This window comes from Lytechinus pictus, chromosome 15, assembly GCF_037042905.1.
Source record: "Lytechinus pictus isolate F3 Inbred chromosome 15, Lp3.0, whole genome shotgun sequence".
Lineage (NCBI taxonomy): Eukaryota > Metazoa > Echinodermata > Echinoidea > Temnopleuroida > Toxopneustidae > Lytechinus > Lytechinus pictus.
In genome coordinates, this window is record NC_087259.1 from 6,245,075 (window position 1) to 6,272,648 (window position 27,574).

A 27,574-nucleotide genomic window follows, 5' to 3' on the forward strand; every position below is an offset into this window, starting at 1 on the left:
AATCGGGAGTTGTATATCCTCTGTGTGGAGAAGAGATTGTCACTTAAGATTCCAAGACGGTTTCAGGGTCCAGCATAAGGAGTCCTCCATGTTTAATACTCGTAGAGCAAACTGTAGATGAATTTCATATTGATATGGACAGGTTTGTTCAATCATATAGCGATTGTACAGTAACCGCATAGAAGGCAGCGGGATCGAGTGATTCAGATTTGTTGTGGTCATTCCTTTGCCTGTGTTTGTGGTAATCCGAAATCAAAATGGCCGCCATTCGTTGAAGTTCAGAATTAATTAGAGCGAGGATAACTTTTTTTTTGGTAATATACAAGGATTATGATTGGGTAAGTATATTTCTTTTACTTAAAGATTATTATTCATTTCCAAAGTCTGAAGCTATTTGAAATAGCTATTTGATTTATCAATTCATATGTTGTTTTCTACTAAAGTACTAGCATTTACTGCTGCTGCTGCTACTGCAGATACCAAGTAACTGTGGTTGTCAAATTTTTTTCCTTTGGACACATGTACATGTATTCTGCATTCTCATAAATCAATGATGATATCCCACGATTTATCTTTAAATGTTTTGTTTTTGGATATTGATGATAATACTTCTACTACATCTACCACTGCTATACTACACCTACATGTATATTCTACTACATCTACCACTACTACTACTACTACTACTACTACTACTACTACTACTACTACTACTACTACTACTACTACTACTACTACTACCATTACTACTACTACTACTACTACTACTTCTACTACTACCACTACCACCACCACTACCACCACCACCATCACAACCACCACCACCACCACTACTACTACTTCTATTACTATTACTACTACTTTTACTACTACTACTACTACTACTACTACTACTACTACTACTACTACTACTACTACTACTACTACTACTACTACTACCACTACTACTACTACTACTACTACTACTACTACCACCACCACCTCCACCGACGTCGCTGCTGCTACTGCTACTTCTACAGTACTACTTCTACCACTACCAATAGCAGTACTTTTTCTTTTTGTTAGGTAATTCCTGTGATTTATCAGTTTACATATGCTGTCTAATATTAAAGGAGTTTTCAAGGCTGAAAATAATATGATTCTAAAAGGTGAATTAAACTCAGACAAAACAAATCTCTGAAAATTAATGAAAATTGGACGAGGAATAACAAATTCAACAAAATCATGAGATTTTAAAGTTTTGCATTATTTTGGTGAAACAGTTCTATGCACACCCTCATGAATATGCAGTGAGCAAAGTAATTATATCAAAATACAAATTTTTAGATTTTCGGGAAATATGAAATATGAAATAAATGTTCCAAACTTCTTAATCTTCCATGAGCTTTGATATGGAATTTAATGGTACAAGCTTGGAAGCATATAGTATAGAATTCTATATTTTGTAGAGTGAATATATCAAAACATTCTGAAATTGGTCCAAAATATGTAATTTCATGCAGCGTGTATGATAGCTGATCCAACTCTCGTATCCACCTTGGTACAGATAAGACTAATCCACCCTAATCCCCTCTTAATCTTTAAATTTGATATATTTGTAGATTTATTTCAAAATTAATCTTTTATGTTAGATTTGGTTCTAGCTTGCGGTGTATGCTGTTTCAGTGATCATGTATGGGCTATGATTCATGAGTCATTTTAGTTTAAGGTGGAGTGAAAAAGTTCTGTCTGAAACACATTTTATGTGAAGATTATGATAGAAAGTATATTATGGGTAGCGGTAGTAGGGTAAAAACTATTTCAGAGTTTTCAGGGGCTATTTTTTCCAACTTGTATATATTTTTTGCCTATCTTTTTCATTATTTTTTAACGCAACAAGCACTTGCAGTAAATGCAGATATCAGCATTCTGACTTAGACAGAATCTTTATTTCCTAAATGTTCTTGAATATTGTCTGTGGAAGATCTTTTCGTGACTCTGACAATGATGGTCGCCCCCAAATCATATATATAGGGTATTTATATTGCGCACATATCCACCTTGTTAGGTGCTCAAGGCGCTCCTATATTACCCGGCTAAGCTAGGCGTTCATAGCGCACACAGCTTCTTGAGGAATAACTTCCTACCGGTACCCATTTACCTCACCTGGGTTGAGTGCAGCACATTGTGGATCAGTTTCTTGCTGAAGGAAATTACGCCATGGCTGGGATTCGAACCCACGACCCTCTGTTTCAAAGTCCGAAGACTAATCCACTGGGCCACAACGCTCCACCATTTGAAGAATTCGGGGGCAAATTTTGGCTGTGAAGAGAGCAAAATTGCCTGTCGCCCTCTTACGCTGATGGTACAATTTATGATAAAACCTTTATTAAAAAGTCAGGACACTGCATATAATTATGAAATGATAGAATTTATGCTTGAAATTGGTATAATTATCATGGTTTCATTCAAAGCGATAAGTTATGAAAATCAGAAAATTGGGAAATCATCCAAAGTTTGAACACTTACAGTATCTCAAAATTAAAGCTTGTTTTGGAGACCATCCTAGGTTTAGGACTGTTTGTAAACTCGCTGACAAATTGTGTAGTAAGGAAGAAGTAAGCTTTCAAATTATATTATGGACCGCCAGCGTTGGCTCGCCACTCGACACAATACTTATAATAAAGTACATTGATGTTGGTTTTCTGCGGCCTTTGGCTTAAAATAATGTGATTTGAACTCAGACAATCAAAACACTGAAAAAATTGATCGAAATCGGACAAAGAATAACAAAGATATCAGTTATGGCATTTTAAAAATTTGCATTATTCCAGTGAAACTGTTCTAGGCATGTCTTCATGAATATTCAATGAGCAAACTGATGATGTCACATCATCACTTGTTCTTTAGTATTTTATTATATGAAATTAGGTTTATTCAATTTTTTTCCTCCAAGAATTAAAAAAATGGATTGACAACTGATTTAGTGCATTTAATATTCATTGCTTCAACTTTAAGCCCTTGGAGACATATCTTTCACACGTGTATGAAAAAATGAAACAATTCTGATTTCATGCAGGGCTCCACACTAATCCTTTTTTTCATACTGGTATTAAAAAAACGTTCATGTCGGACCAGTAGATACCCATTTTCTAAATTTTTTACTGGTCCGAACCCATAATTTACTGGTCCCCAAAATGTAAAGAAAAACATAAGAAGACTTGTTTATTTTGCTGTCTTTTATTGCTTTTATTGCCCCTTCCCCTCCAGAAAAATAAACCATGTAAAAACAAACAGTACACACACACACACACAACATCATTCATGAGAGCCCTTTTTGAAGACACCGGAGTCGTTTTTATAATTTACAAAATAGGGGAAAATACCATTTGTATCAGTTTTAGATATTTATATAATCTGGCTATTTCTGATTAGTTATTGGCCCGTTGGCAATTTTCACTGGTCTGGGACCATCGGACTGGTGCCAGTGTCGCGCACTGTTTCATGTAATAACATATTCAGGAAAAGGGAAGTGGAGGTATGATATCATCAGCCCAACTAATTAATATTCATGACAATGTATATTTAACTGTTTTCATAAAATATTGTTAAACTTTATAATTCAACAACTTCTTATTTTTTTATCAGAATTTGATGAACTTTGGACCAGTATTTTTGCCTTGTGTGAATTTTTCTCTATTTCTTAAGATATGATTATTTACGGCCTGGAGTAGCCCTTTAATTACAAAAGGTAATGATTAGAAAGGGGAGGAGGGTGGGGAGGTACTAGGAAATGATACATACATGTACAGCTTCATTGGAAGATGAAGCGTTTTGAGGAGGGGACACTGGCACAATGGATGCATTTGGGTTATGTAAGGGGTGCAATTCAATTATGTAAGCAATATCATTGTTCTAAATGTTGTGAATGTAATGTAAGGAAATAAGAGGAAATTTGTGTAAGTGAATAGTGTTATGTAAAGTTCACAGAGAAATTATAGGATAATTATTTAATTATTCAAGATTATTTTTCTTAATGTACTTGTACAGTGTACTCTGGAACCCCCCCCCCCCCAGAACCAATTACTAAAAAATTACTATTTATTTTGTTATTTATTGTTATACACAATATTTCAATTTTGGCAGATTTTAAATGTTTTGTGATATTATAAAGCAGAACTTTCTTTCTTATTTTACATCCGATTTTGATAAAATGTTCAGTGTTATGCTTGTTATGCTTTTTATTCAAATCAACATTTTATTGAACTGGACTTGCCCTTCTTGATATACATGTATGCGATTAAAAACAGCTTGCCATTTTGTATGTTGACATGCATATGCACATGTATGTTGGCTAAAAAAAAATCCAGATGTGACAACGTCTTTCATGACTGAGGCATGGTGCCAGGTTTGGGAAGGGCATTGCGATCTTTGTTGATCTAGGAAATGTAATATGATAAAACTTAAGATAATGCCTAGTTACAAATAAATTTGGTATTAAGATTGTCCAATTTGTTTTCATAGCAGTGAGTGTTGTGCCAGGTTGATGTTTTCTTTATAGAACTTGATCAATTTGGAAAGTTCTTGGTGATGGAAAGAAGACTTTTGAGGCTGACAAGGAGATGACATACAAGACATTAATGAAGTGATTTTGATCTATGACATTTTAATGAAGTCTGACTTGATCTGTAGATCTGTAGCATTGTAGCTGAATCCTGGAGAGGTACATGTATATTCCTGTAAACGTATCTGTAAAGTTTCTTGTCATAGCCATAATTGTTTCATTATAAATTACATTCAAGACAAGCTTCACTTTAAATTGTAGTTAAAAAGTACTTCTGATATGAGAATTGAATTAAATTGAATCTGAATAATATCATCATCATCACTATTGATGTTTATGAATTCTAAAAGAATAAACTTGTTCTTCTATTATGCAATAAAAATGAAAAGATTTTATTAAATGTTACTAGTTTATTGTGCTCTCCATACAGAATGAACTTACACCATCCTCTACACATTTGTAGTTTCTTACAGAAGTCCACTGTGTCATTTGGTTGTTGATTGTTTCCTGACCAATAGGAATTCTAAAAACTTGGGAGGGGGGGATACGTACATAATGGAAGTATGGGTATATGATGCCCTTAACCCCCCCCCCTCTTTTCACACTTGCCGGCCGTTCCCAAGCACATAATTTTCACCCTTTTATTGGCCAACCAGTTAGAACTGCCGTTCCTACTATGTAAGTTCTTCATTTCAGGCGTCTGTTCTCGAGGGACCCCTGTTTCATGTTTGACAAATTCCAGTTCTCAAGCACCCCCATTTGCATAGGGCCATCTACATGTACATGTAGTTCTTGAGCCCCTCATTTCATGGCAACTTCGGTTAGGGTTTAAGATTTTGGGGCTGCGCACCCCTACCCTTTCCAAATCTGATTTGCCCCCCCCCCCCCCATTGAACATGGTTTTACCTTGAATGTGTGTGTACTATTTTTCATCGATGACACCACATCTACTCTTGCGACAAATGTGCACGATTAATCTGTCAAAAACCAAATGGTGTCATGCTACCCCTCTTCTAAATGAACTTCATTGGCTACCTGTTTCTGATAGAATACATTATCGAATACATGTTCAAACCTATAGATCTCTGTCAACCACACTTCCTTCTTACATTTCTTCATTATTTCAGCAACAAAGATCTACATACTCTCTTCGTTCTGCAGCTGATCCTTCCTATGTCATTCCAAAAATCAGAAAACAGGCCGGTTTCAACTCTTTTCAACCTCTTGCCCCCCGCCTTTGGAACAAACTCCCTCCATCTCTCTGAAACCTCTCTTCTCTTGACCTCTTCAAGAAACATCTCAAAACACACTTATAAACCATAAACCTTAACTTGTCTTATGCCATCAACAGCGCTTTGTATCCTCTGGAAAAAGCGCTATATAAATCCAATTATTATTATTATTATTATTATATTTTTGTCTATTAAGATAAAGGGTTAGGGATAGGGTTGCAATAGGGTTTTGTGTGAGGTTTAGGACAGGGTATAGTGTTAAATCCTGGGTTGAATTTTGTTATTTTATTAATAATGTGTGGAATTTGCAGCGGAGCAATTGTACATGTAGCAAATGTCATGGAACCATGTTCATCAACCTCTGGGTCAAGGACTGTCATGTAACGGGATACTATTCAAATGTACATGTATTCTGTAATCACGATGTCATTGTCTGCTATTCCCATTCAGACAGTGATTGCCTGAGTTCTCCTGCTGAATTATCCTGACCTCCCTTCTACAGAGGTCAATCAAATATTCAACTTTTCAAAGTGCAATGGTTTGATATCTACTTAAGATACATGAAAAAGTATTTATTGTTTCTAGATTTTTTTTGTTCTGTTATTTCTGAACTATGGGTGCAAGCTTATTTTTCTACTAAAAATGAGAGTTGTGGTGCTTGGATTGTGACCAACATTCGCTCTTGGAACTACTTCTCTTTTTTCATCATCATACATGTACATGTAATGATTTGGTTTAAGGAAAAGGTCAGGTTTAGGGTTGGAAGTAGGTTTGGCAAGTTTGGTGTAAAGTAGAGTTTGAGCTATGCAGATTTTTTCATTGGAGCAATTATCGCTTGAGTTTTTTCATCATAAATGTGTCAAAATTAGGATTTAGAGGAAGGATCGTGATTATCGACTATGACAGGATGTATAACATACTGTGGATTTCTATGGGAGTCTGGACAGAGAGGTCATGAAATAAGATTTTAATGTACATTTGTATGTGTATGATCTGGTCCATGCTCCGGCGACAATTGCTCCGCTCTAAATTCCACACACTAATCGATTGACCAACTTTAACCCTGGGTTTAACACTATACCCTGCCCTGAACTTAACATAAAACCCTATGCAACCCTAACGGTAACCCTACATCTTAGATGAAATTAAGCTAGGAGCAATTATTGCAGGAGCAAATGGCATGTCACCGTATGATCTTGTGCTGGCCTTCCATCCTTGAACCTTTTCAAGTGCCTTGTAAAGCTATTGAAATTCTAATGTAATACAGATGTTAGTGTTGACATCCTCAAGATATAGACTCATAGCTGCAAACTCTCTCTATTGTAAACCTCTGAAAATACTTTTGGCAATTGCCTGGATATTGAGAGCAACGTGACGTGACTGCATCCTGGCGATGTCTTAGAAAGGAGGGGTTTTTACATACTCTCATTACAATTCAATACTGTGGCCTGTTTCATATGAAATTGTTACCATGAATGATGATTATCCCATCAATCATAATTGCCATGGTAACTTTGTTCTAGAAACATTAAAATCAAATTCTTCATGGCATTGTATAACCTTTGTACAAATAGTGATTATGATTCCACAGTGGAGCTCAATATTTATGGCTCTATCCCAAAACCTGAATGTTTTCAGGCAGTTATGGGGCATCTGAGTGTGATTGTTGATGAATAAGAATTTGAAAAAATTGTAATTATTCGTTTATGTGTAACAGTAAAATTCAATGAAATGTTGTCTACAATTAAGAGTATACATAAGAAGCGTAACACAGACATCGCATTGTTGAGATAGACACCCCAAGTCTGCAGGCACAGACCCTGATTGAAACTTTGATCAAGTGGGTCTTCAGTCACACAAGACTAGCACGGATACAACTTGCTGTTTCAAGTTTAGGGGATCTTCTGTTCACAAGTCATTGGCAGTGACCAAACTTCATAGGCTGTATATTCAGACTAATTTTCTCAAGTGAAGGGTTTGCACCTAGCAGACTATGACACCCTTTGCTTGAAAAAGTGATAATGTGCCCAAAGATTTTGCTTCTGATTGTGAAGCAAGACCTTGTCATGAATCATCTAACTCTGATAGTGTTCCCTGATAACAGTGACAACATCAGTGAATGAAGATTGTGTAACTGATACAAACAGTATTCACTTTATTAAATCAGTGAACACTGATTGTATATTCTGATAGTACACATTGTTTTGTGTGTGATATTGTCACTGATACCGCTGCTTGTATTATATAGCTTTATTAAAGCCTGTCTAAGGTTTTCACAAAGGTCCAATGAATGACGTAAATAATATTATATTCCAGTCTTATATAACAGTTTATTAACCATATTGTATCCTTCTCAATTAGTGAATCCGTAAAAATAACTGTAAAAATAATAAATCCCTCTTTTCATGAGGGTGGGGGGTGATTGCCCTGTTGATCAGCTGATCGGGCAAGAAATGCGTACCATGTACAAATGGAGTCGGGCGATAATTAGGTCCTTAGTAACTGTTCATTAGCAATCACACTATTTTCCTAGTGTGAAAGGTGTGAATGTCTGTTTGATTTGGACTAGACAGGTGGTTCACTTGTACATGTGTAGATATTCTTAGACTAGTCACGATAGGCCTGTACCCTAACCATTCATTTGGTCAAGAGTTCACTGATAGTGTAACACCATGCCATGGTATCGGAAGAATAATAGCGATGGTTCACCCCGTCCTGCCGTGAACGTAACTCCGGAGGCCATTTTTAATGAGGGTTATGGCAAGAGGACGTAAGTAGGACCTTCTCCGCGTTCACATAATCCTTTTTTGAAATTAAGATTGGAGAATATTTGTGGGCAGAATTGTGGACCGTGTCTTGTTGCTTCAGAGGCAGTATGGATGAGTACACGTATGAATATCGCTTCTTTTGGGATTATAGTCTGATGGCGTAAGTAGATGCGGGTCGATGCAAGAAACTCGTTTGAAATCGGTTGCAATTATCAATTGCAAGTTTGCAACTGATAGATCATTTCCGAATGCATGTATTGAAAATCAATTAAGGTTTCCTGTAGCAGGAAATATTACAGCAATCAGCTGTCAATTGCGATCTTTTGCAAGAAATTTGAATTATGATTGATTTTAGAATCTAAGAAAAGCAACTTATTGTTGATGTTAGTCTCTTGCAGTGTACCATTCAATCTGTAACTGTTTTCATCAGCGTTTGAATGTGGGGTATTTGGCTTCATTTGCTGCGACTTTCGGAGATGGGAGTCCAAGCTGGTCTAGAAGCAAGGTTTTGTACAATACAGTTCTTGTATGATCTTAGCCTAACAAGGGCCAAGAATTTATGGGCCTATGAAATATTTGTAATGAAATTGTCATGATGAAATGTTTCTCCTGGCAGAAATGTGGACTAACTGGTGGTGGACTCTCTGAAAAAGTGAATGATTGTATCATCCTTTTGTTATTGTTTTGTGGTCCTTTATAATCAACTCATATTTGTAACCTTGTTACGTGTATGGAGCCCTAAATACAAGCTCTTGCTTCTTTGGGCTCCCTATCCGTTTTTTTTTTTACTTTGTATTGTTTTGATGTATTGTTATTTGAATATTACTGTATATATGTATCTTTTTTTTAATTGTTGAATTAATAAATGAAATTAATTTATTTACTAGTGATTATTATGACCTGTATGACTATTAAAGGAATTTTCTTCTTTGTTCTCCTCTGCAGGTCTAAGTTAAGCTCCCTTTTTGGGATGGACAAAACCAACAACCAAGGTGGCAATGAGTCGCTGACATTCACAGCACCCAAACAGCCAAAGAAAACCAAAGGTAATAGTCATGATAATTGCAATATGCTGGATGGTCAGTCTGACTAATTTTGCAATCAGAGAGTCAGGGTTCAAATTATACTGTATAATCATCAATTTCTTTATCAAGAATTTATCCACAATGTGCTGCACTCAACCAAGAAGTAGTTATCTCCGTATCTGGTGGGAACTGATTTGTTTGAATACATGAAGCATATTACTTACATTTAGAAATTAGCAGACAGAAACAAGTGTTTAGGAACGCATTTCAAGTTTTGCTCATGTTTTGTGGATCCATATGAAAAGTATGTGATTGGATTAAATATTTTGTACCATGTTAATACAATATGTAAGGGATCAAGTAGGACCTTTTATAAATACTCTGAAATCATGGGTGTCGATTTGTGCTGTGAATCTATTGTTCAAGGAGGGATGATCAATTATTTCATTCCCCTCCACTTGAATAGTATGACGTCACGGATTGACACCAGTGTCTGAAATTATGCTAGATCATAGACAATTTTGAAGAAAAATACATTATGAGCACAGTGAAAAATGATGGTACATGAGTAGTACCACAAGGAAAGGTCTTTGCCCCTATTATATTCCTATTATGGACCTGTACATATTGTAGTGTCTTGTGATGCATATGGCTTCTGTGTGGAGAGTTCATGTTCAGTGCTATCCATGAATTAGTGTAATCAGCCTTGACAGATCTCTCCTTGCTAAGATCTTCTTCACACATGCCTTCAGTAATCTAATGATGGGACTACACGCCCACTCTACCATAGATATATTTATATACACTCGGTGGAAGGAAACTATTACATTGTGTGGTTTTTACTTGGCAGCCCTCACCTCAAATTCAAGTTATTAATACTGTATGTGGGAGGAGAGGGTAGGAATACTTGTAGCAATAAATTATTTATGGAGGCTTTGGAAGGAAACCTTAACATTTGTAGCAATTTTGGTTATACTCTGACATTTATTCTACTTAAACCATTCTTTGATGAAAAATCTAAGTTAAGAAACCCAATAAAATTAAACAGTAGAAAAATATGTTTGAAGTTTATGAATTCAATGTTACTTCATTTTTTTCTTCAGATCTTTCTTAAAATCATCCAGTAATATCAATAACTGAGAAAGTGTACATGGTAGACAGTGCTTTATTTTTTTGTTTCCATACTAATAATGAATTAACAGAATTGAGTGTGAAGGAAACTTGTCTACAATTTTTTTGGGTGGGGGCAGTAAAAAAGACAATACCTACCAAATCTAGGATTTGCAAGCATTTTTTTTAGGGAATGAAATTAAGAGGAAAAAAAGAAAAGAAAAAAAAATGCACACACACAAAACAGAAAATCATCACCACTTTTATGTATGAGATGCATTTTGCTTTCATATTTTTGTTGACATCAAAGAGTTTTTTTTTTCAACCAAAATGTTAATTGTGCCCCATTTCTTTGAAAGTGCCTTTAATTTTCTGTGATAAACTTGTTTTCTTTTAATTTGATTTTTTTCCCCTAATGTTCAATCCTTCCATTTCTTTCAAAGTGCCCTTACTTTTTGAGATATTTGTTATTCCATTTTTTTTTTGCTTGTCAATGTCAGATTCTTGGCAAACAAAGAAAAAAAACCTTTTTTGAATCAACTGCCCCCCCATCTGGGATCTAAAATAAATTTCTTTGAACAATTGCAATGTAAATATGGATGAAAATAATGACAATATGTAATTGGATATTTGTAATAGATCAACAACTTCAGCAACAGCCCCAAGGCCAAGGAGGCCAGTCAGCATTACTACTAGCAGTAGCAGTCCATGCATACAGATTGTAAGTAATATATATTGGGCAATCTTTCTTGTGTGTCTGGGTACCCTATGCATAAATGAAAGAACGATTGTGATTAGTCCCTGGTCACTGTTTTGAACAGAATACTCATGCATCAATGGCCTTGATTGGCTGTCACCATTTATTGATTGGATTCTACAGTGTATAAATGAAAGAATGATTTTGATTGGTCCCTGGTCAGTATTTTGAACAGAATAGTCATGCATCAATGATCTTGATTGGCTGTCACTATTTATTGATTGGATTGACTAAAAATTTGTGTTGGCCCAGGTTACAATAATTCAAAATTTAGTTCATTGTAAGATTATTTTTCTGACATATTTTTTGACCTAATTGTTCTTGAAAATCAGTGAGTCCTAATGATTGCTCATTGAATTTTGTGTTACTTGATCCTATATAAAGTTTTTCATGAATCTGTGTGTTAAAATCATAATGACTTAGCAAATGACTGGCATATGACATGCCAAAGTGTTGGTCAAAGTGTTTTCTTTTGATTTAAAAAAAAATTACTATATTTCAAATATTTTTTATTTGAGTAGAGGCTATCTTACGAATGACTGAAACATGAAGTCCCAGAGTGTGTCACCAATATTTTTATCCTAATGTTTTTGGTTGTGTTTTTATCTTTATAAATGTAATTTAGTTGAGGCAACTTTACAAATGACTGATATTTAAAGTAAAAAAATTAAGCTTCAAGTTTTCTCCTGAATTTTGTTTAATAGTGTGACTGTATTTCAAATAATTTCCTTTAAATTAAAAGCAAATACATGATGCTTTAACAATGTAAGGCATATAAACTGCATATTGTTTTGCTGAAAGTTTTCCCTAATGTAATATCATAATTTTACTATGTTCTCAACATATTTATTTAAATTGACAATGCAATGGAGCATAATTAGCACATTAACTGTATGTTTGCGGACAGAATATTAATCACGATCTGCATACATTATTCTACCAGCTACATGTAGTGTGTCTAAAGGTGATATACATGTAAATAGGGAAGTTGCCAATTTAGGCTTTACATACACGTATGTACCCTAGTCATTAGTGAAAATTAGCTTTTCAAAGACATGTCCAAATGAAACAAGGCTTGTACAAACTACAGTAATCAGATAAGCCAAGATCCTAACGGCGGCTCTGTCAAATCATTGGGGCCATTGTGAGGATTTTTTTAAAAGTGATTCCTTTTTCATTCAAAAGATATAATTCCTTTCTTTTATAAGTACATGTACATTTCAAAAATAAATGGTTAAAAGATTAGAGATATTATTTTCACTCAGGGAATAATTTCTATTTTTCATTTCTTACAGTTCAAATGGCACATATATCAAACACGGGAAGCTTGGTGCAGCTATTCTGGGTAACCACACAGCGAACGATGTAAGTTTTTAATATTAAAGTGTATGAATGTTAGACTTGAAGGACAAGTCCGCCCCAACAAAAAGTTGATTGGAATAAAAAGAGAAAAATCCAACAAGCATAACACTGAAAATTTCATCAAAATTGGATGTAAAATACGAAAGTTATGACATTTTTTTGGCTTAATTTCACAAAACAGTTATATGCACATCCTGGTCGGTATGCAAATGAGACTGATGACGTCATCCACTCACTATTTCTTTTGTATTTTATTATATGAAATGTGAAATATCCTAATTTTCTCCTCATTGTCAAGTGAAACAAAGTTTTTTTTCTCCCTGAACATGTGGAATTACATGTACATGTACCATTGTTTAACATGTTATGGTTAAGCCAAGTTGGTCCTTATTTTCAAATCTGTAAAAATTGAGATGTTGTATAATTCGAACAATAAAATACAAAGGAAATAGTGAGTGAGGGATATCATTGATTCTCTCATTTGCATGTGACTAAATTATGCATACAGTATATCCATTTTGTGAAAAATACACGTAAGTGAAACTTCAAAATGTCATAACTTTCTTATTTTACATCCGATTTTGATGAAATTTTCAGCATTATGCTTGTTTGATTTTTCTCTTTAGATTCAAATCAACATTTTTCTGAGATGGACTTGACCTTTAATAATGTAAATTAGGCTCATTCAGACGTTACATGATGAAGTCAGCAATTTTTTTGTTTTGAACAAGTCCTTTGAAATGGAGATAACTGGGGCCCGTCTTACAAAGAGTTGCTTCAATCGCAACTATGGAAAGTCAACATATAAAATGCATGTTTGTTTGAACAAAAGATTTTCTAGATATGAATGTATATCCATGAATTCATTGATTTCTTGACAATTTGGTGTGTTCTCCTTTGTTTACAAAGGACATTTTGCAAATTTCCTGTAGAATAAATTATGGCACTGATGGATTTCCATAGAGTTACGATCTATTGGATCAATCGTAACTCTTTGTAAGACGGGGGCCCAGGTCTGCAGAGGCATGTGATCTTGTACCAATTTTACTTATTCATACTGCACAATGACATCATTCTAGATGTCTCATGGTTGCCTAGATGTGATAATGAAATCATTATGACATAATATAACATGAATCATGACATCAAAGTGAAATCATTATGACATCATAAGATATGAATCATGACTTCACAACGAAATCACTATGACATCATACAACATGAATCATGACATCACAATGAAATCATTTATGACATCATATAACATGAATCATGACATCACAATGAGATAATTCTGACGTCATGAGTTTGTCCGTTGAACTTCAGACAATTTATCAGACTTGAAGCACACATGTATATTGTCAGTTTGTAAGAATAAGTAGGCCATTTTTCACACCATTCCCGAACAGTATGAAATATATTGAGCTTCATTGTGCCATATTAAATGAAGGTTTTTTTAAATCAGTACAGTTTCTCATATATCTTCAACAGGGGCCAGTTTCATATAAAGGACTTGCAACTGTTGTAACTTTGCCATTATGGCAACTACCATGGTAACCTTGATTCTGATTGGCTGCTGAGCCCTGTTACCTTGGCAGTTGCCATTATGACAAAGTTACAACAGTTGCAAGTCCTTTATGAAACGGGGCCCCAGATCTTCCTCTTTGCTGTAGTTAACATTTCCTATAACTGATAGTTTTATCATATATTTCTAGTCATTAATAATCTGTTTACATGTACAATATATCACCTGGACAAATCCTTTCCGGTTATGTTGGAATAATAGAAAGTATTCAGTACTGTAAACATGAATCTGTATACTGGTGTAAGTTTTTTTTCCGTTTTAAGCCACTGGCTACTGAATTCTATAATTTTCATTTTTCTTCAAATGAGTATCCATTTTCAGTAGGAAGTTGATTATTAGTAATGTTTCCCTGTCATACTTTTCTTTTGCAGATTAAATTTAGTTCAGAGTATTTCTAATATAAAAAGATGATTTTCATAATATCTTATATCATATGACCAAATGTAGTTGAGCAGTCTGAAAATATGATTTTTGTTCTCGTGCTTTTCCAAGCAATAAAATGATAATTTTCTCCACTTTTTGTATTTTGTGTATATTTCTATTTTAGTACAAGATACTTCTTTATATCAGTAAACAACAGCAAGTCACACACGCAAGGATATCACCGACCTTTGCCTTTACAGTGAGTAAACCTAATTAAGGTGATATTTTGGATATCACAAATCAACTACATGTATAAAACTGTTTTCTTTGGTAATCACATTGCATCTTTTTACCTGCAATGTTATTGTCAATTATGTGTTAATGTATGATTTCAATATTTTACACTTTTATATGTATTTTTTATGAAGTATATAAAGGGACATCTGTATCCAGTGTATCAATTTAATGAAATTTTCAGGAGTCATGATGTTTAAATCTACTTCAACAACAGTGTTTCTAACTTTCTTGCAATTTCTCAAAAAATTGTAGAATTTTTAATTTTGAACTTATGGCATCATACAGTACATGTTCTCAATTAGTAGACTATCATTCAGATTGTCTTTGTTTTTCCTGAATTGATATATTAAAAAAATATTTTTATTTCCTTTGCTGAAAGTGTCTTAAATTTAAGACACTTAAAGCTGGTTTAATTCTTAAAATTTTGACCAATTTCATGTCAAGTATACATGTACATCTTTGAAAAGTATTTGATAGTTGAAAATGATAATTACATACATGTATTGATTCTACAATGTACATGTACCGTAAGTAACGGTGTATTAACCGCACCTTTTTCTCGGCGGGATATAAGCAAAAGTCGGGGGTGCGGTTTATACACGGTGACGGGTCTGAGCCCGCCCGCGTAACCCCTCCCGAACATGTAAGAAGTCTGCCAGTTCACAACACATCGAGTGGCCGGGCGTAGCCGCCCAGTGCAATGTCGTTTAGAGGGGTATGAGCCGCGGGTAATGGGTAGCGATTATTATGATCTTATGATCAAATACTGTCGTAACAAATGCACCCACCTTCATGACACTAATTTCGACTTTATTCTCGATTCAAAGCAGTGAAGTTCCCTGGCTAAGTTCAAAGAGACGCCAAGCATTCTCAGTAATAATTTGTCACAGCTGAGCGAGAGCCAAGAGCTAGCTTGCGTTGTATTGTGGTTTTAGTGCGACTTAAGCTGGCGCTATTCATTTAATTTAACCCCTCAAAGTCCCGTTTCGCGCCAGCTTATTTTTTTCTTTCCCGTTTGCTTTTCATAAGATACCATGTACACCGTGCACCACGCACGAGAGAGACGGCGCGAAGCCGTCAAACAACTGGAAAAAATACAAATTTCTTTGTTTCTTGAACCTTCCTGTAATCCCGTATCCAAAATTCATGCTAAGACATCGAATGCTAGACAAATTCTGAAAGTGATTGTGAGGTTGTGATGCAAGAAATGTGAAAGACACTGATCACAATTTGATAAGATGTACTGGTAGTGGTACCGTATCGAAGTTTGAAATGTACATGTACAAGAAAGGCAGTGCTGTGTGTGTGTACACTGTGACTGTGAGGTGAGTGAGTGTGTAAATTGCCAATATTGGCGGGACCTTTCTTTCTTGCTAACATTTGTAGATGAATTGATCAAGAACAGCAGATTTCTGCATACTGGTAATCTCTTTGAATTCTTTGAAAACTTTAACTTAGTTTTTGTTTTTTCGTACCTCAAACATGCATGTAAATGTGAGAAGGATTTTTTTTTTTTTTTTTTTTTTTTTTTTTTTTTTTTTAAAGTCCAAAGTTGGGGGTGCGGTTTATACACGGGTGCGGTTAATACACCGTTACTTACGGTACATGTATTTGCTTTAACAAATTTATAACAAATGTTCACGGTAGGATGGTCATGAAAATATTCACATAATTCCACTTTTGTTAATTATGCAATAATGCGATCATTCAACTCTTCATGAAGATGACTTTTTACTTATTTACATGTAGGTCACAATTTGTTGTCAAGAATGATATAAAAAAAGAGCAATCTTGGTGTGGATTGTAATTTAATATTTCATAATGTAATGTAATTTAATATATCAATAAAAATATACTTACTGTACAGTGTGCCTCAAAACTATGAATAGATTCACGTACGTACACATTGTATTGTCAGCCAGCTTTTCTCATCAAAATAGCCCTACATTTCTGAATACTGGCAGGCCCTCAAAACGATCAGAAGTAAAAATAGCCAGGGGAACCCACCCAGGGAATGAGTCATTCTAACCCCGGCAGTGGGAATGCCTCATCCCTAAACTGTGTTGTTGATTGCCTACATATATAGGGGTAGTTCCCACTGTTTATAAACTTAGTGGTATTATTGCAGTAATTGCAGTACAAGTGCATTGGCCACCCCATACCCAAGAGCTATTAATGGAGAGCAGGGGCCCTCATCAAGAGTACAATTGATTCTGATTGATATTTACTATGGAAAGCCTGCCGTATGGAAAGCCAGGAAGGTCTTAAAGGGGTACTCCATGCTGAAAATGATATCATATAAGCAGATGAAATAAGATCAGGCAAAGAAAACAATTAAAATTTGACTAAAATCGGACAAGGAATAACAAAGTTATGTGTATGACATTTTTTAAAGATTTGCATTATTTCAGTGAAACAGTTCTATGCATGTTTTTTAATGTTCTACATGTATGTGCAAGCTGATGGTGTCATATCCCCATGCATCCTTTATACTTTATTACATGAAATTATGTTTACTCAAATTTTTTCTTGCTAAAACTAAAAAAACAAATGTATTGAAAATGCATTAGATATCCGTGACTGCGACTTATTTTACTATAGGGGAGATATATCAAACTTGCATATATGAAAATATGAAGTAATCATGAATTCATGTAATAACATACGAAAAAGGAAAGTAGGGATGTGACATTATCAGCCCACCTAATGAATATTCATGATGGCATGCATAATAACTGTTTTCACAAAATATCGCTCTACTTTGATAGAATTCAGTAATTTCTTTATTTGTTATCAGATGTTGATGAAATTTTCAGTATTTTTGCTCAGTGAATTTCACTCTATTTATTGAGGTATAATTATTTCCAGCCCGGAGTACCCTTTTAATTCATTCCGAATGAACTGAGCACAAGGCTTTTAGCGACGATGGTTAATGATTCATTGGTTTGACCAGTCATGCTTAGTGCTGTTTTTGTTTCAAGAGGCAATGTCTACACCTGTGAGATGGTGAATTATGGCATCTCTGGCTTGCCATAGTTATGATTAATTTCAGTCACATTCCCTCAGAGATTGTCATGGAAGCAGGGGTCCTGTTTCCTGAATATTGAATTAATAATGTGATGATTATTTATTAAAATTTTGATTGTGGTAGATTGTTTCATTTGGAAACTGATATTATAATCATAGTAATTTTTAAATAAGATAGATTAGGTCATTAATTATGAGGTGAACATTAATCGAGCATTATGTATAACTAGTTTAAATACACATACACCCCTGTACTGCAGATCAGAAAGAAAAAAAATGTACCCCAGATATTTATAGATGTTCTTATTATCAAATAATATTGTATTTTATCATAATTTTAAAGTTTGACAAAAAACGAGTATGTAAATCAACCTTCAACCACATTTATTTTTATGTTTGAATACTAGATATTTTGTAGATCAGAGATCTACATATCCTCTGTTTGCTTATGATGCAATTTTATTTTACTTTTTTGTATATTTATATGTCGACAGGTACAAGCAAACAACTATGCAACATTTTATGATGAACAGAGACAAAACTGGTCAATAATGTTTGAATCTGAACAGAATGCTATAGACTTTGCAAAACAGGTAAGGAAGGAGTGAAACTGCAATGGATATATGGAAGTGAAGGGGAAGGGCGGAAGGAAAGAAGAGGGACGAGGGGGCGCATTTGGAGGAGAAATATTAATTGAGAAGGAAGAAGAGTCAGAAAAGTATGGAAAGTAGAGATCAGTGGCCCATTTCATTACATTTGAATGGAGAGTTTTGCGGTAACACCATGTAGTTTAGTCCTTAAATGGACGTTTGGTTTATCTTTGTGATAGAAGCTCTGAAAAGAACTTTTGTGCTGGAAACGTCGAGAGTAAGAGCTCTTTTCAGAGCTACTATCAGAAAGATAAACCAACAGTCCTTTTCAGGACTAAACTACATGGTGTTACTGCAAAACTCTCCATTCAGTTTTACCACCATGCAAATCTTCAAAGCTTCATGACATTTTGTTACAATAACAAACTTGCAATAATAGTTTAAAGCTACTGAAATCCTTCAATTTGATTGGCTGATATCAAACTTGTTCTAGGAATTGTGCATTTGTTGTTGTAACAAATCTTTATGAAACGGGACCCAGAAAGAAAGGGGGGGAGGGATGTAGTAAAAGAGGGGATTATGATTTGAAAAAGACTGAAGGAAGAAAGAAGAAGAGGGAAGGTCGTGAAAGTAGAGATCAGAAAGAAATGGGAAAGGGGGCAATATGAGGTAGATGAGGGGAGGGATATAGTAGAGGGATTAGGATTTGGAAAAGAATGAAGGAAGGAAGGAAGGAAGAAGAAGAGGGAAGGTAGGGAAAGTAGAGATTAGAAAGAAAGGGGGAATGGGGGCAATATGAGGTAGGTGGGGGAGGGGATTAGGATTTGGAAAAGAAGGAAGGAAGTAAGAAGAAGAGGGAAGGTAGGGAAAGTAGAGTTCAGAAAGAAAGGGGGAATGGGGGCAATATGAGGTAGGTAGGGGAGGGATATAATATGGGAGGGGATTAGGATTTGAAAAAGAAGGAAAGAAGTAAGAAGAAGAGGGAAGGTAGGGAAAGTAGAGTTCAGAAAGAAAGGGGGAATGGGGGCAATATGAGGTAGGTGGGGAGGGATATAGAAGAGAAGGGGATTAGGAATTGAAAAAAAATGAAGGAAGAAAGAAGAATAGGGAAGGAAGGGAAAGAAGAGATCAGGGCCCGTCTTACAAAGAGTTACGATTGTTCCGGTCGACCTCAAGTATATGGAAATCCATCAACTTCATAATTTTTTCTTCAGGAAATTTGCACAATGTCCTTTGTAAACAAAGAGAAGCACACTGAATTTTCAAGAAAACAATGAATGGATGAATACACATCATATCTAACAAATATTTTGAACGAACATGTATTTTAGATGATGATGTTGCTGGCTTTCCATAGTTGTGGTTGATTGGATAAATCATAACTCTTTGTAAGACGGGACCCAGAAAGAAAAGGGGAATGGGGGCAATATGAGGTAGGAAGGGGATGGATATAGTAGAGGAGGCATTAGGATTTGGAAAAGAATGAAGGAAGAGAGAAAAAGAGGGAAGGAAGGGAAAGTAGTTCAGAAAGAAAGGGGGAATGGGGGCAATGTGAAGTAGGTGGGGGAGGGATATAGTGTAGGAGGGATAAGGATTTGAAAAAGAACATAGGAAGAAAGGAAGAAGAGTCGGAAAGCTAGGAAAAGTAGAGAGATTAGAATGGAAGGCAAAATGTGTTCGGTGGAAAGGAGGTAGGAGGGAAGGGGTATAGGAGAGAAAGATGAGTAAATAGGGGGTATGGGATTTGGATTGGGATTGCGAAGGAATAATGGGAGGGAAGGGAAAGAAGAGATCAGAATGGAGAGGGAAAAGGGATTAATGGAAAGGTGATATGATGGGGGGGGGGTGGGGAATGGGAGAGGAAGATGGGTGAATAGGGTATTTTATAGGGGATATAGGATTTGGAGGGGAAATGTGAATGATTAATGAAGAACTGGGAGGTTAGGAAAAGTAGAGAGATCAGAATAGAAGGCGAAATGTATTGGTGGATAGGAGGTAGGGGATAACGTGTACATGGGAGAGCAAGATGGGTGAATAGGGGTGTAGGATAGGGGGTATGGGATTTGGAGGGGAACTGCGAAGGGATAATGAAGAACTGGGAGGGCAGGGAAAGAAGAGATCGGAATGGAAAGGGGAAAGGGATTAGTGGAAAGGTGCTAGTTTGCAGGGAGGGAGGGGGGGGGGTGAGGGTTCAGGGAGAGCAAGATAGATGAGGGGGTACATGTATTTCATAGGGGATATGGGATTTGGAGGGCAAATGCAAAGGGATAATGAAGAATCACCGGGAGGGTAGGTAGGGAAAGAAGAGATAAGAATGGAAAGAGGAAAGGGATTAATGGAAAGGTGATATGATGGGGGTGGGTGGGGAATGGGAGAGGAATATGGGTGAAGAGGGGGTATTTTATAGGGGATATGGGATTTGGAGGATAAATAGCGAAGGAATAATGAATAAGAACTGGGAGGGTAGGGAAAGAAGAGATGAGAATGGAAGGGGAAATGGGGAAATGGATTAAAAGGGGAGGGGTGAAGAAGATGTCAAGTGGAAAGAGAGAGAGATAGAAGGGGGGTATTGTAAAGCAGAGGAAGGATACATGTAGCTTGCACAGATGTATGTAAATTCATACATGTATATGTAGGTGTATAATGTATGTTGGAGACAACTCAGAGTCAAGGACTTCCAACCGTGTGATTCTGATTCACTCGGGGGGCACGGAGAGCGCACTACTTACGATGAAACGCCAGCTCTATTTTAAAACCCCTCCTGTGACATAACACATGCAAAGAGATGAAATAACTCGATGACACCTGTCAGTATTAGCTGCATGATCGTATTGAGTCATAATGTGTTATTTTTTTTGACGAACCCTGCACTGCAGATAACCTCACATTCAGTGTTCTAGCTAGACCCATTTTAGTGGTGGTCGCTATTACACGCCATTACAGAGTTTTTTTCAGGCTGGGTTAGTGGTCTTAAAGCCAAAAGTGAAGAAACATCAATGTATAATAACAATCTGACATTTAGCAAATCTTTCAAAATAAACTAAAACTAATCATCAAATATAGGAATTTTTAATGTAAATTATGCAAAATAAAACAAGATTTAAGATGGAAATTAACGCAATTGCAATTCCTCTTTGCAAGGAGTTAGTTTTGAAACACTTTTCATTTTAAATTAGTGGTGGACGAAAGCTGTGTTTTCCATGATGAATGGTGGTCAGAAATCTTCTGTGCTGGTTGGGCCCGACCACTGCCATCCACTGTAGCTATAACACTGTTCACATTGTATTCGACAGCAAATGGCATTTTTGCAGTAATTGTGAATTAAAAAAAAAAATTAAATAATATAATAGAAAATAGTCTTTTTGTCAATGTTTAATGTATATGTGTATAATAAAGAATTATTTAATTTCATTTTATTTCCATTTATCTGGATGATGAATACAACATGAACTTGATGCACCTAAAGCATTCATGTTTGTTATGCAAACATCAAAGACATTTTTATCTTTAACAAAATATTGTTGTACTGGATATTTTGTGTCCTGCATATTTATAATTACAAAATCTGAGTGGTGAGCTAAAAATTTACCCCCGGAAAAAAATTGTTATTTTTTTTCTTGTTGTGTATCATGAAGCCTCCACATTGATGCACTCTTCGCCATGGAAACCTTCAAAAGTTGAATTATTATTGTTACTAATATAATTACATGTGGGTTGGTCTATCCAATGCTAACAGCAATGGTACTAGTCTGCAAGTACAGACTCATATTTGACACTTAACCCAATAACAGGTCTAGAGTGAAGACTAGACTCCAAAGACTTTGGCCTGTATTCTGAAGTCAGGTTTAACTTAGACCATGGTCTAACTCTGTGCTAAAATCATTGGAAGCCAAAAGTGTCAAAATTTTATTAAGTTGTATGTTTCTTATATTTACTGTGCTCTTTCCTGATTCTTCAATGGTGAAGACAATCATATATTTATACTTCCTAGACAATTATGAATGATTTGAGAGCCAAATGAGCTGAAATGTGATATCTCTACTGTTAGTGATTTATGTAACAATTGGCTATCCATACTTAAACCACAACTTTAAACCTGGGTTTAAGTTAAACCCGACTTCAGAATACGGGCCTCTGTGTCAAATAAGTAGAGGTAGCCACAGTACATAGTGAATCTAGTCTCACTACTTCAGACTCTGCATTATGCACTAAGCAAATTGCAAAAACAAAGGGTCTGTGCCTGCAGACTACAATGGTACTGTGAAGCGTCCATATTGATCAATTATTTGCCATGGAAACCTTCAAAAGTTGAATTATTGTTACACTTGCAGGTTGGTCTAGCCAAGGTGAACAGCAATGGTAGTCCAACCAAGGCCCTTGTCTTCCAAGATCTTACCATCGGTCTAGGAGATGCGGTCCAGAGTGGCGATTCTGTAGAGGTCAAATACACAGGCTGGCTCTATTCCAGCAGGTCGTTTGGAGATGTGAGTATGGTTACATAAAATTTGCTAATGAAACTGATTATTCTCATGGATGATCTAAACATTACATGCCAGGGGCTTGTCTTATAAAGAGTTGCGATTGATCCGATCAATCGCAACTATGGAAAGCCAGCAACGTCAACATCTAAAATACATGTTTGTTCAAAATATTTTCTAGAAATGATGTATATTCATACTTTCATTGATTTCTTGACAATTTGTGTGTTCTCCTTTGTTTACAAAGGACATTTTGCAAATTTCCTGTAGAAAAAATTATGACACTGATGGATTTCCATAGAGGTACCATTGATTGGATCAATCGTAACTCTTTGTAAGACGGGGCCCTGTGGTAACAGTTTCAAAATGAGTTAGTAGGGAATCCATTAAAATGATGACCCAAGTGTCTGTACATGTACAGGTATGTATGAATAGAATATTTATGTACATGTACATGTATGTGCCAAAGGATTTGCTGAAAAAATTAGCAGAATAAACATGGCATTCCAGCCAAATGTCTGGGCCCTGTCTGACAAAGAGTCGCAATTGATCCGATCAATCATTACTAAAAATATGAATTGTTATATAAATATAACAATATGTAATTTTTAATCCAATTATATTACTTTATACAAGTGGGAACATTCAAATAAGAAAGTAATACAAAGGTTAAAATACATGTATAGAGTACAAAGGATTATTGAATTACCCCTTTCCTCTGTAAATATGTAATCTCCCATTATTATCAGAAATCATAAAATAACTCTTCTTTTATTTTCTCCATGCAGGTATTTGATAGCAACACCAGTGTAGACAAACCATTCCGCTTCAAGATTGGCAAAGGCAAAGTAATAAAGGTAAGACATGGTCAAATTTTACTTACACATGTAGTACAAATAATGAACAGGTGATAGTGTGTTAAGCTAGGGTTACACTAAAACCGAATTCTCACGAATAATTTCGGACTGATTCTGCCCAAATATGGCCTGATTCTGATGGATTCGGAACCTATTCACTACTGATTTGGGCAACTCCCCGAATCAGATACGAATAGGTCTGGAATAGGTCCCAAATCTGAGCAGAATCACCTAGAATTGACTGTCCAGAATATCCCAAATGCCTCCCAGAATCAAACCGAATTCCAATCAAATACTTCCTGAATGAATTTGTGAACAAATTTGAATGTGTAGTGGCTACAGTGTACAAACCAGAGTATTTTGGAGGGTATTTGGCTGGTTTTGAACATTTCAGAATGAGCCGAATCCCTCCACGAATGTTCCCGAATCCCTTCCAAATTTTCTCGCATTCGGGGAGGGAGAACAGAATACTCCTGAATCCCCCGAACTCATGTATTTGGATGGATTCGCAGTTGATTCGGTTCCACTGTAAGCTTGGCTTTAGTGACAATGCAGCACTCTCAAGGGTATATACATGTACCATGGTGGAACATGTTTATTTTTGACAGCACAACTACTTGTATAACCAGTGCATGATTTGTTTTATAGAATTCTGAATTATTACAAATTAACGATGTTTTTATATACAGGTAGTTTTTTAATTAACAGCAATTATTTTATGAATGTTGAAACTTAAAGAAAGCTGAACCAAGAAGAAAAAGGAAAAAGAGATTGAAACCAAGGGGAAATTAAGAAATTTGTAATGTGATATGCACATTTGTATTTAAACAAACATTTTCAGTGTTAGACAAACTTAATAAGTGATATGTGATACACGTAGGAATCATCGTGTTGAGATACCATCACGATCCTGGTTTTGTATTGCAGTATTTGGGATTAAGTGCCAAGCATTAAAGCTGGAATTTGAGACCCATTCTTTAGAGAAATGAGTAATTGTTTCAAATTTCACCATGCCAATCACCGAAGATCGTAATTAAGCATTTGCCAAAGGGAAAGGGAGATGATCCAACCACGAGATAACGTGTAAAGAATCGGTTGTATCCAACACGTAGAATAGGCTGTTTGCTGTGCATGCTGGTAAGGGACAGGGGGATAATTATAGATCGGCGATGCGACTGATCGGGGCGGCAGGAAGCAATGATTAAGGAATGACATTCATTGGGAAATTGCACATTTTTCAATCAGTGCAGAGCCAAATGGTGGCAGTTCGGGAAGGGAAGTTGTGTGTGATATTTTCTGGCAGTTTCAACTCCCATAAATTTCTATATTTAGAAAAAGGAGAAGTTCTCAGAAAGTGTTTTTTTGTCATGAATGAAGATTATATATATAGATACATATATACATATACAAATTTCAAACCAAACTTCAAAAAACGTACAATTATTTTTTTTCAATTTACTGATCAGAATCAATTTGTGAAGGCTTTTTGTTGTTGTGATTACATTGTATGTTGCCGGCATATGTCACCATGAAATATAAAAAGCATTAAAAAACATAAATTTAATTAAAAAAGATACATGAGAGATCAATTTTGATACTGCAATGTCTTTTCAAACTAGGAAATAGGTTTACTAAAAGATGTTTAGACAGAGAATATTCCTTTTAAATCCTCATGGTGATTGAGAGCAAAAAAGAAAAGAAAAGAAATTAAAATGATCAGATTTCATTCATAGATTAGCACAATGAAAAATGTGTATTACTCAAATGGTTGTGAGCTTTTCTTCATTGAATTTGGTTTCAATATGCACTGTACATGTATGTTCAAATGAATAGTCATGTTCATATACATTTACATGAATATAATTAGCTTGAAGAGCTTTAAAGATAAAAATCCTTATGAGAAAACAAACTCTCTTCAATAGTGTGATTGAAACATTAGGTATCTATAAAATATCAGTGTTTGTACAGGCGGGATCCAAGGAATTATTAATGAGGATGAAATGCCCTTTATCTGTTAATGAATTTTTTCTTTGCTTCTCAAATTATTTTTGATAACAATGCTATCGTGCCAATTAGCGGTTCCATGACATTTGCCCTGGCGACAATTGCTCCGTTCTAAATTCCACACACTAATGGAATGGCCAACTTCATCCCTGGGTTTAACATTACACCATACCCGAAAATGAAGGGCCAGACCGGGCAACGTAAGTGACATAAAACCTATTGCAACCCTAACCCAACATCTTAGACGAATTAAGCCTGAGCAATTGTCGAAGGAGCGAATGTTGTGTGTCACCCAATTAGCATCCCATTTAAAAAAAATCTGTGTCTGATGTTTGACCTGAATATTTCAGCTCTCTTTTTCTCTCATATTTTGAATTTAAGGTCACCTGGGCTCCGTAACACAAAGATTAGCGATCAATTGCTAAATGAACTGACCAATCAATATCAATGTTACACGGGCATTTGGTTTATACCGACCAGGGACCGACCAGTGCGGTTCTTTTATATTTGCATCCATCGCAAACCTTTGTGTTACGTGCCCCTGGGTCCCGTAACACCAAGGTTTGCAATTGATCGTATGCTTGATTTTAACGATTGATTGTGCATTGTAGTCAATGCAATCAATCATAAATATATTCTTCTATGATGATTGCTAGGCTGTGTGTTACAGGCCCCTGAAGAGCAATGGTTTGCTTTGAACCTTTCTTTCTGTATTATCCTTCAAAAATTTAACGACAAAATGGGACTGAACTCAATAATCGTTTTCACCTTTCACAACAAGCTGAGTTCCCGTTTAATATCAAATTTCTAAAAGAAAACATCCCTTTTTCCCTCTCTGTATGATTGCCGTTATATTTGGAACTAGTCCATTTATTTTTCTTATGTATTGTCTGTACCAAAATAGGATAGTAGAGAGAGCCAACTGGTAGGACCTCATTAATTTACGCCTCTTGAATAGACCTGACATAGTAGAGTAATCAGTTCACGCCCTTCCTTATATACGTTCCTACATGTACGTCGCAGAGTGTGACGTGTACGACCACATAAGTCACTTGACCCAAACAACGTCTTCCACAAACTTGCAGCATGTTCACATTGAGCAAAGTTGTTTGTCCACTGCACTTCATACAATGGGGGTTCTTGTTTGCATGTATGTATGTACATGTATATCCAGATACCTTCGCATTTTGGGAGCATTTCATGAAACAAAAGTCGGTCGATTTCCCTGTTTTAAGCTACTGAAATCCTTGCATCTGATTGGCTCAGAACAAATTAGTCAGTGAAACTTTCACTGACATACAGTGCTCCATGAAAACACTCCTCTTGATTGAATAAAATAGTACTTGTAATCAGATATATCTATGCCTTGTATTGTCAAAAAGTTCTCAATCAAATAGCCAATTGCCTGTAAAATTTGTAAAGATTTTATTATATCCTGCAAAGGACAGAATGAAGAAAACGATGAACTACTAGTAAAAGTTAAACAAATTTGGTCTGATATTGCATACCCCGGTATATGTACAGTATGTATCAAGTTTGATCATTTATTTGTTGTGGCTCCTATAATTTTCGTTCA

The 27,574-nt window shown here is 35.6% G+C and overlaps 1 protein-coding gene across 22 annotated transcripts in view; it reads left to right on the forward strand.

Annotated features, from left to right (window-relative positions):
* The first annotated feature begins 282 nt into the window (after window positions 1-282).
* LOC129277685 (FK506-binding protein 15-like) overlaps window positions 283-27,574 on the forward strand; it is a 92,051-nt gene continuing 64,759 nt past the window's right edge. For 20 of the 22 annotated variants that reach the window (XM_064109921.1, XM_064109925.1, XM_064109922.1 and 17 more), the window contains exons 1-8: window positions 8,440-8,545; window positions 9,489-9,589; window positions 11,318-11,399; window positions 12,731-12,800; window positions 14,930-15,004; window positions 18,564-18,662; window positions 22,991-23,143; window positions 23,926-23,994. In XM_064109921.1, coding sequence (XP_063965991.1) covers window positions 8,448-8,545; window positions 9,489-9,589; window positions 11,318-11,399; window positions 12,731-12,800; window positions 14,930-15,004; window positions 18,564-18,662; window positions 22,991-23,143; window positions 23,926-23,994 — 747 coding nt within the window. In that variant the 5' untranslated portion in view covers window positions 8,440-8,447. Of the gene's footprint in view, window positions 339-8,439; window positions 8,546-8,612; window positions 8,704-9,488; window positions 9,590-11,317; window positions 11,400-12,730; window positions 12,801-14,929; window positions 15,005-18,563; window positions 18,663-22,990; window positions 23,144-23,925; window positions 23,995-27,574 lie in introns of those variants that run through there. The other 2 variants (XM_064109930.1, XM_064109926.1) reach the window with 2 other exon arrangements.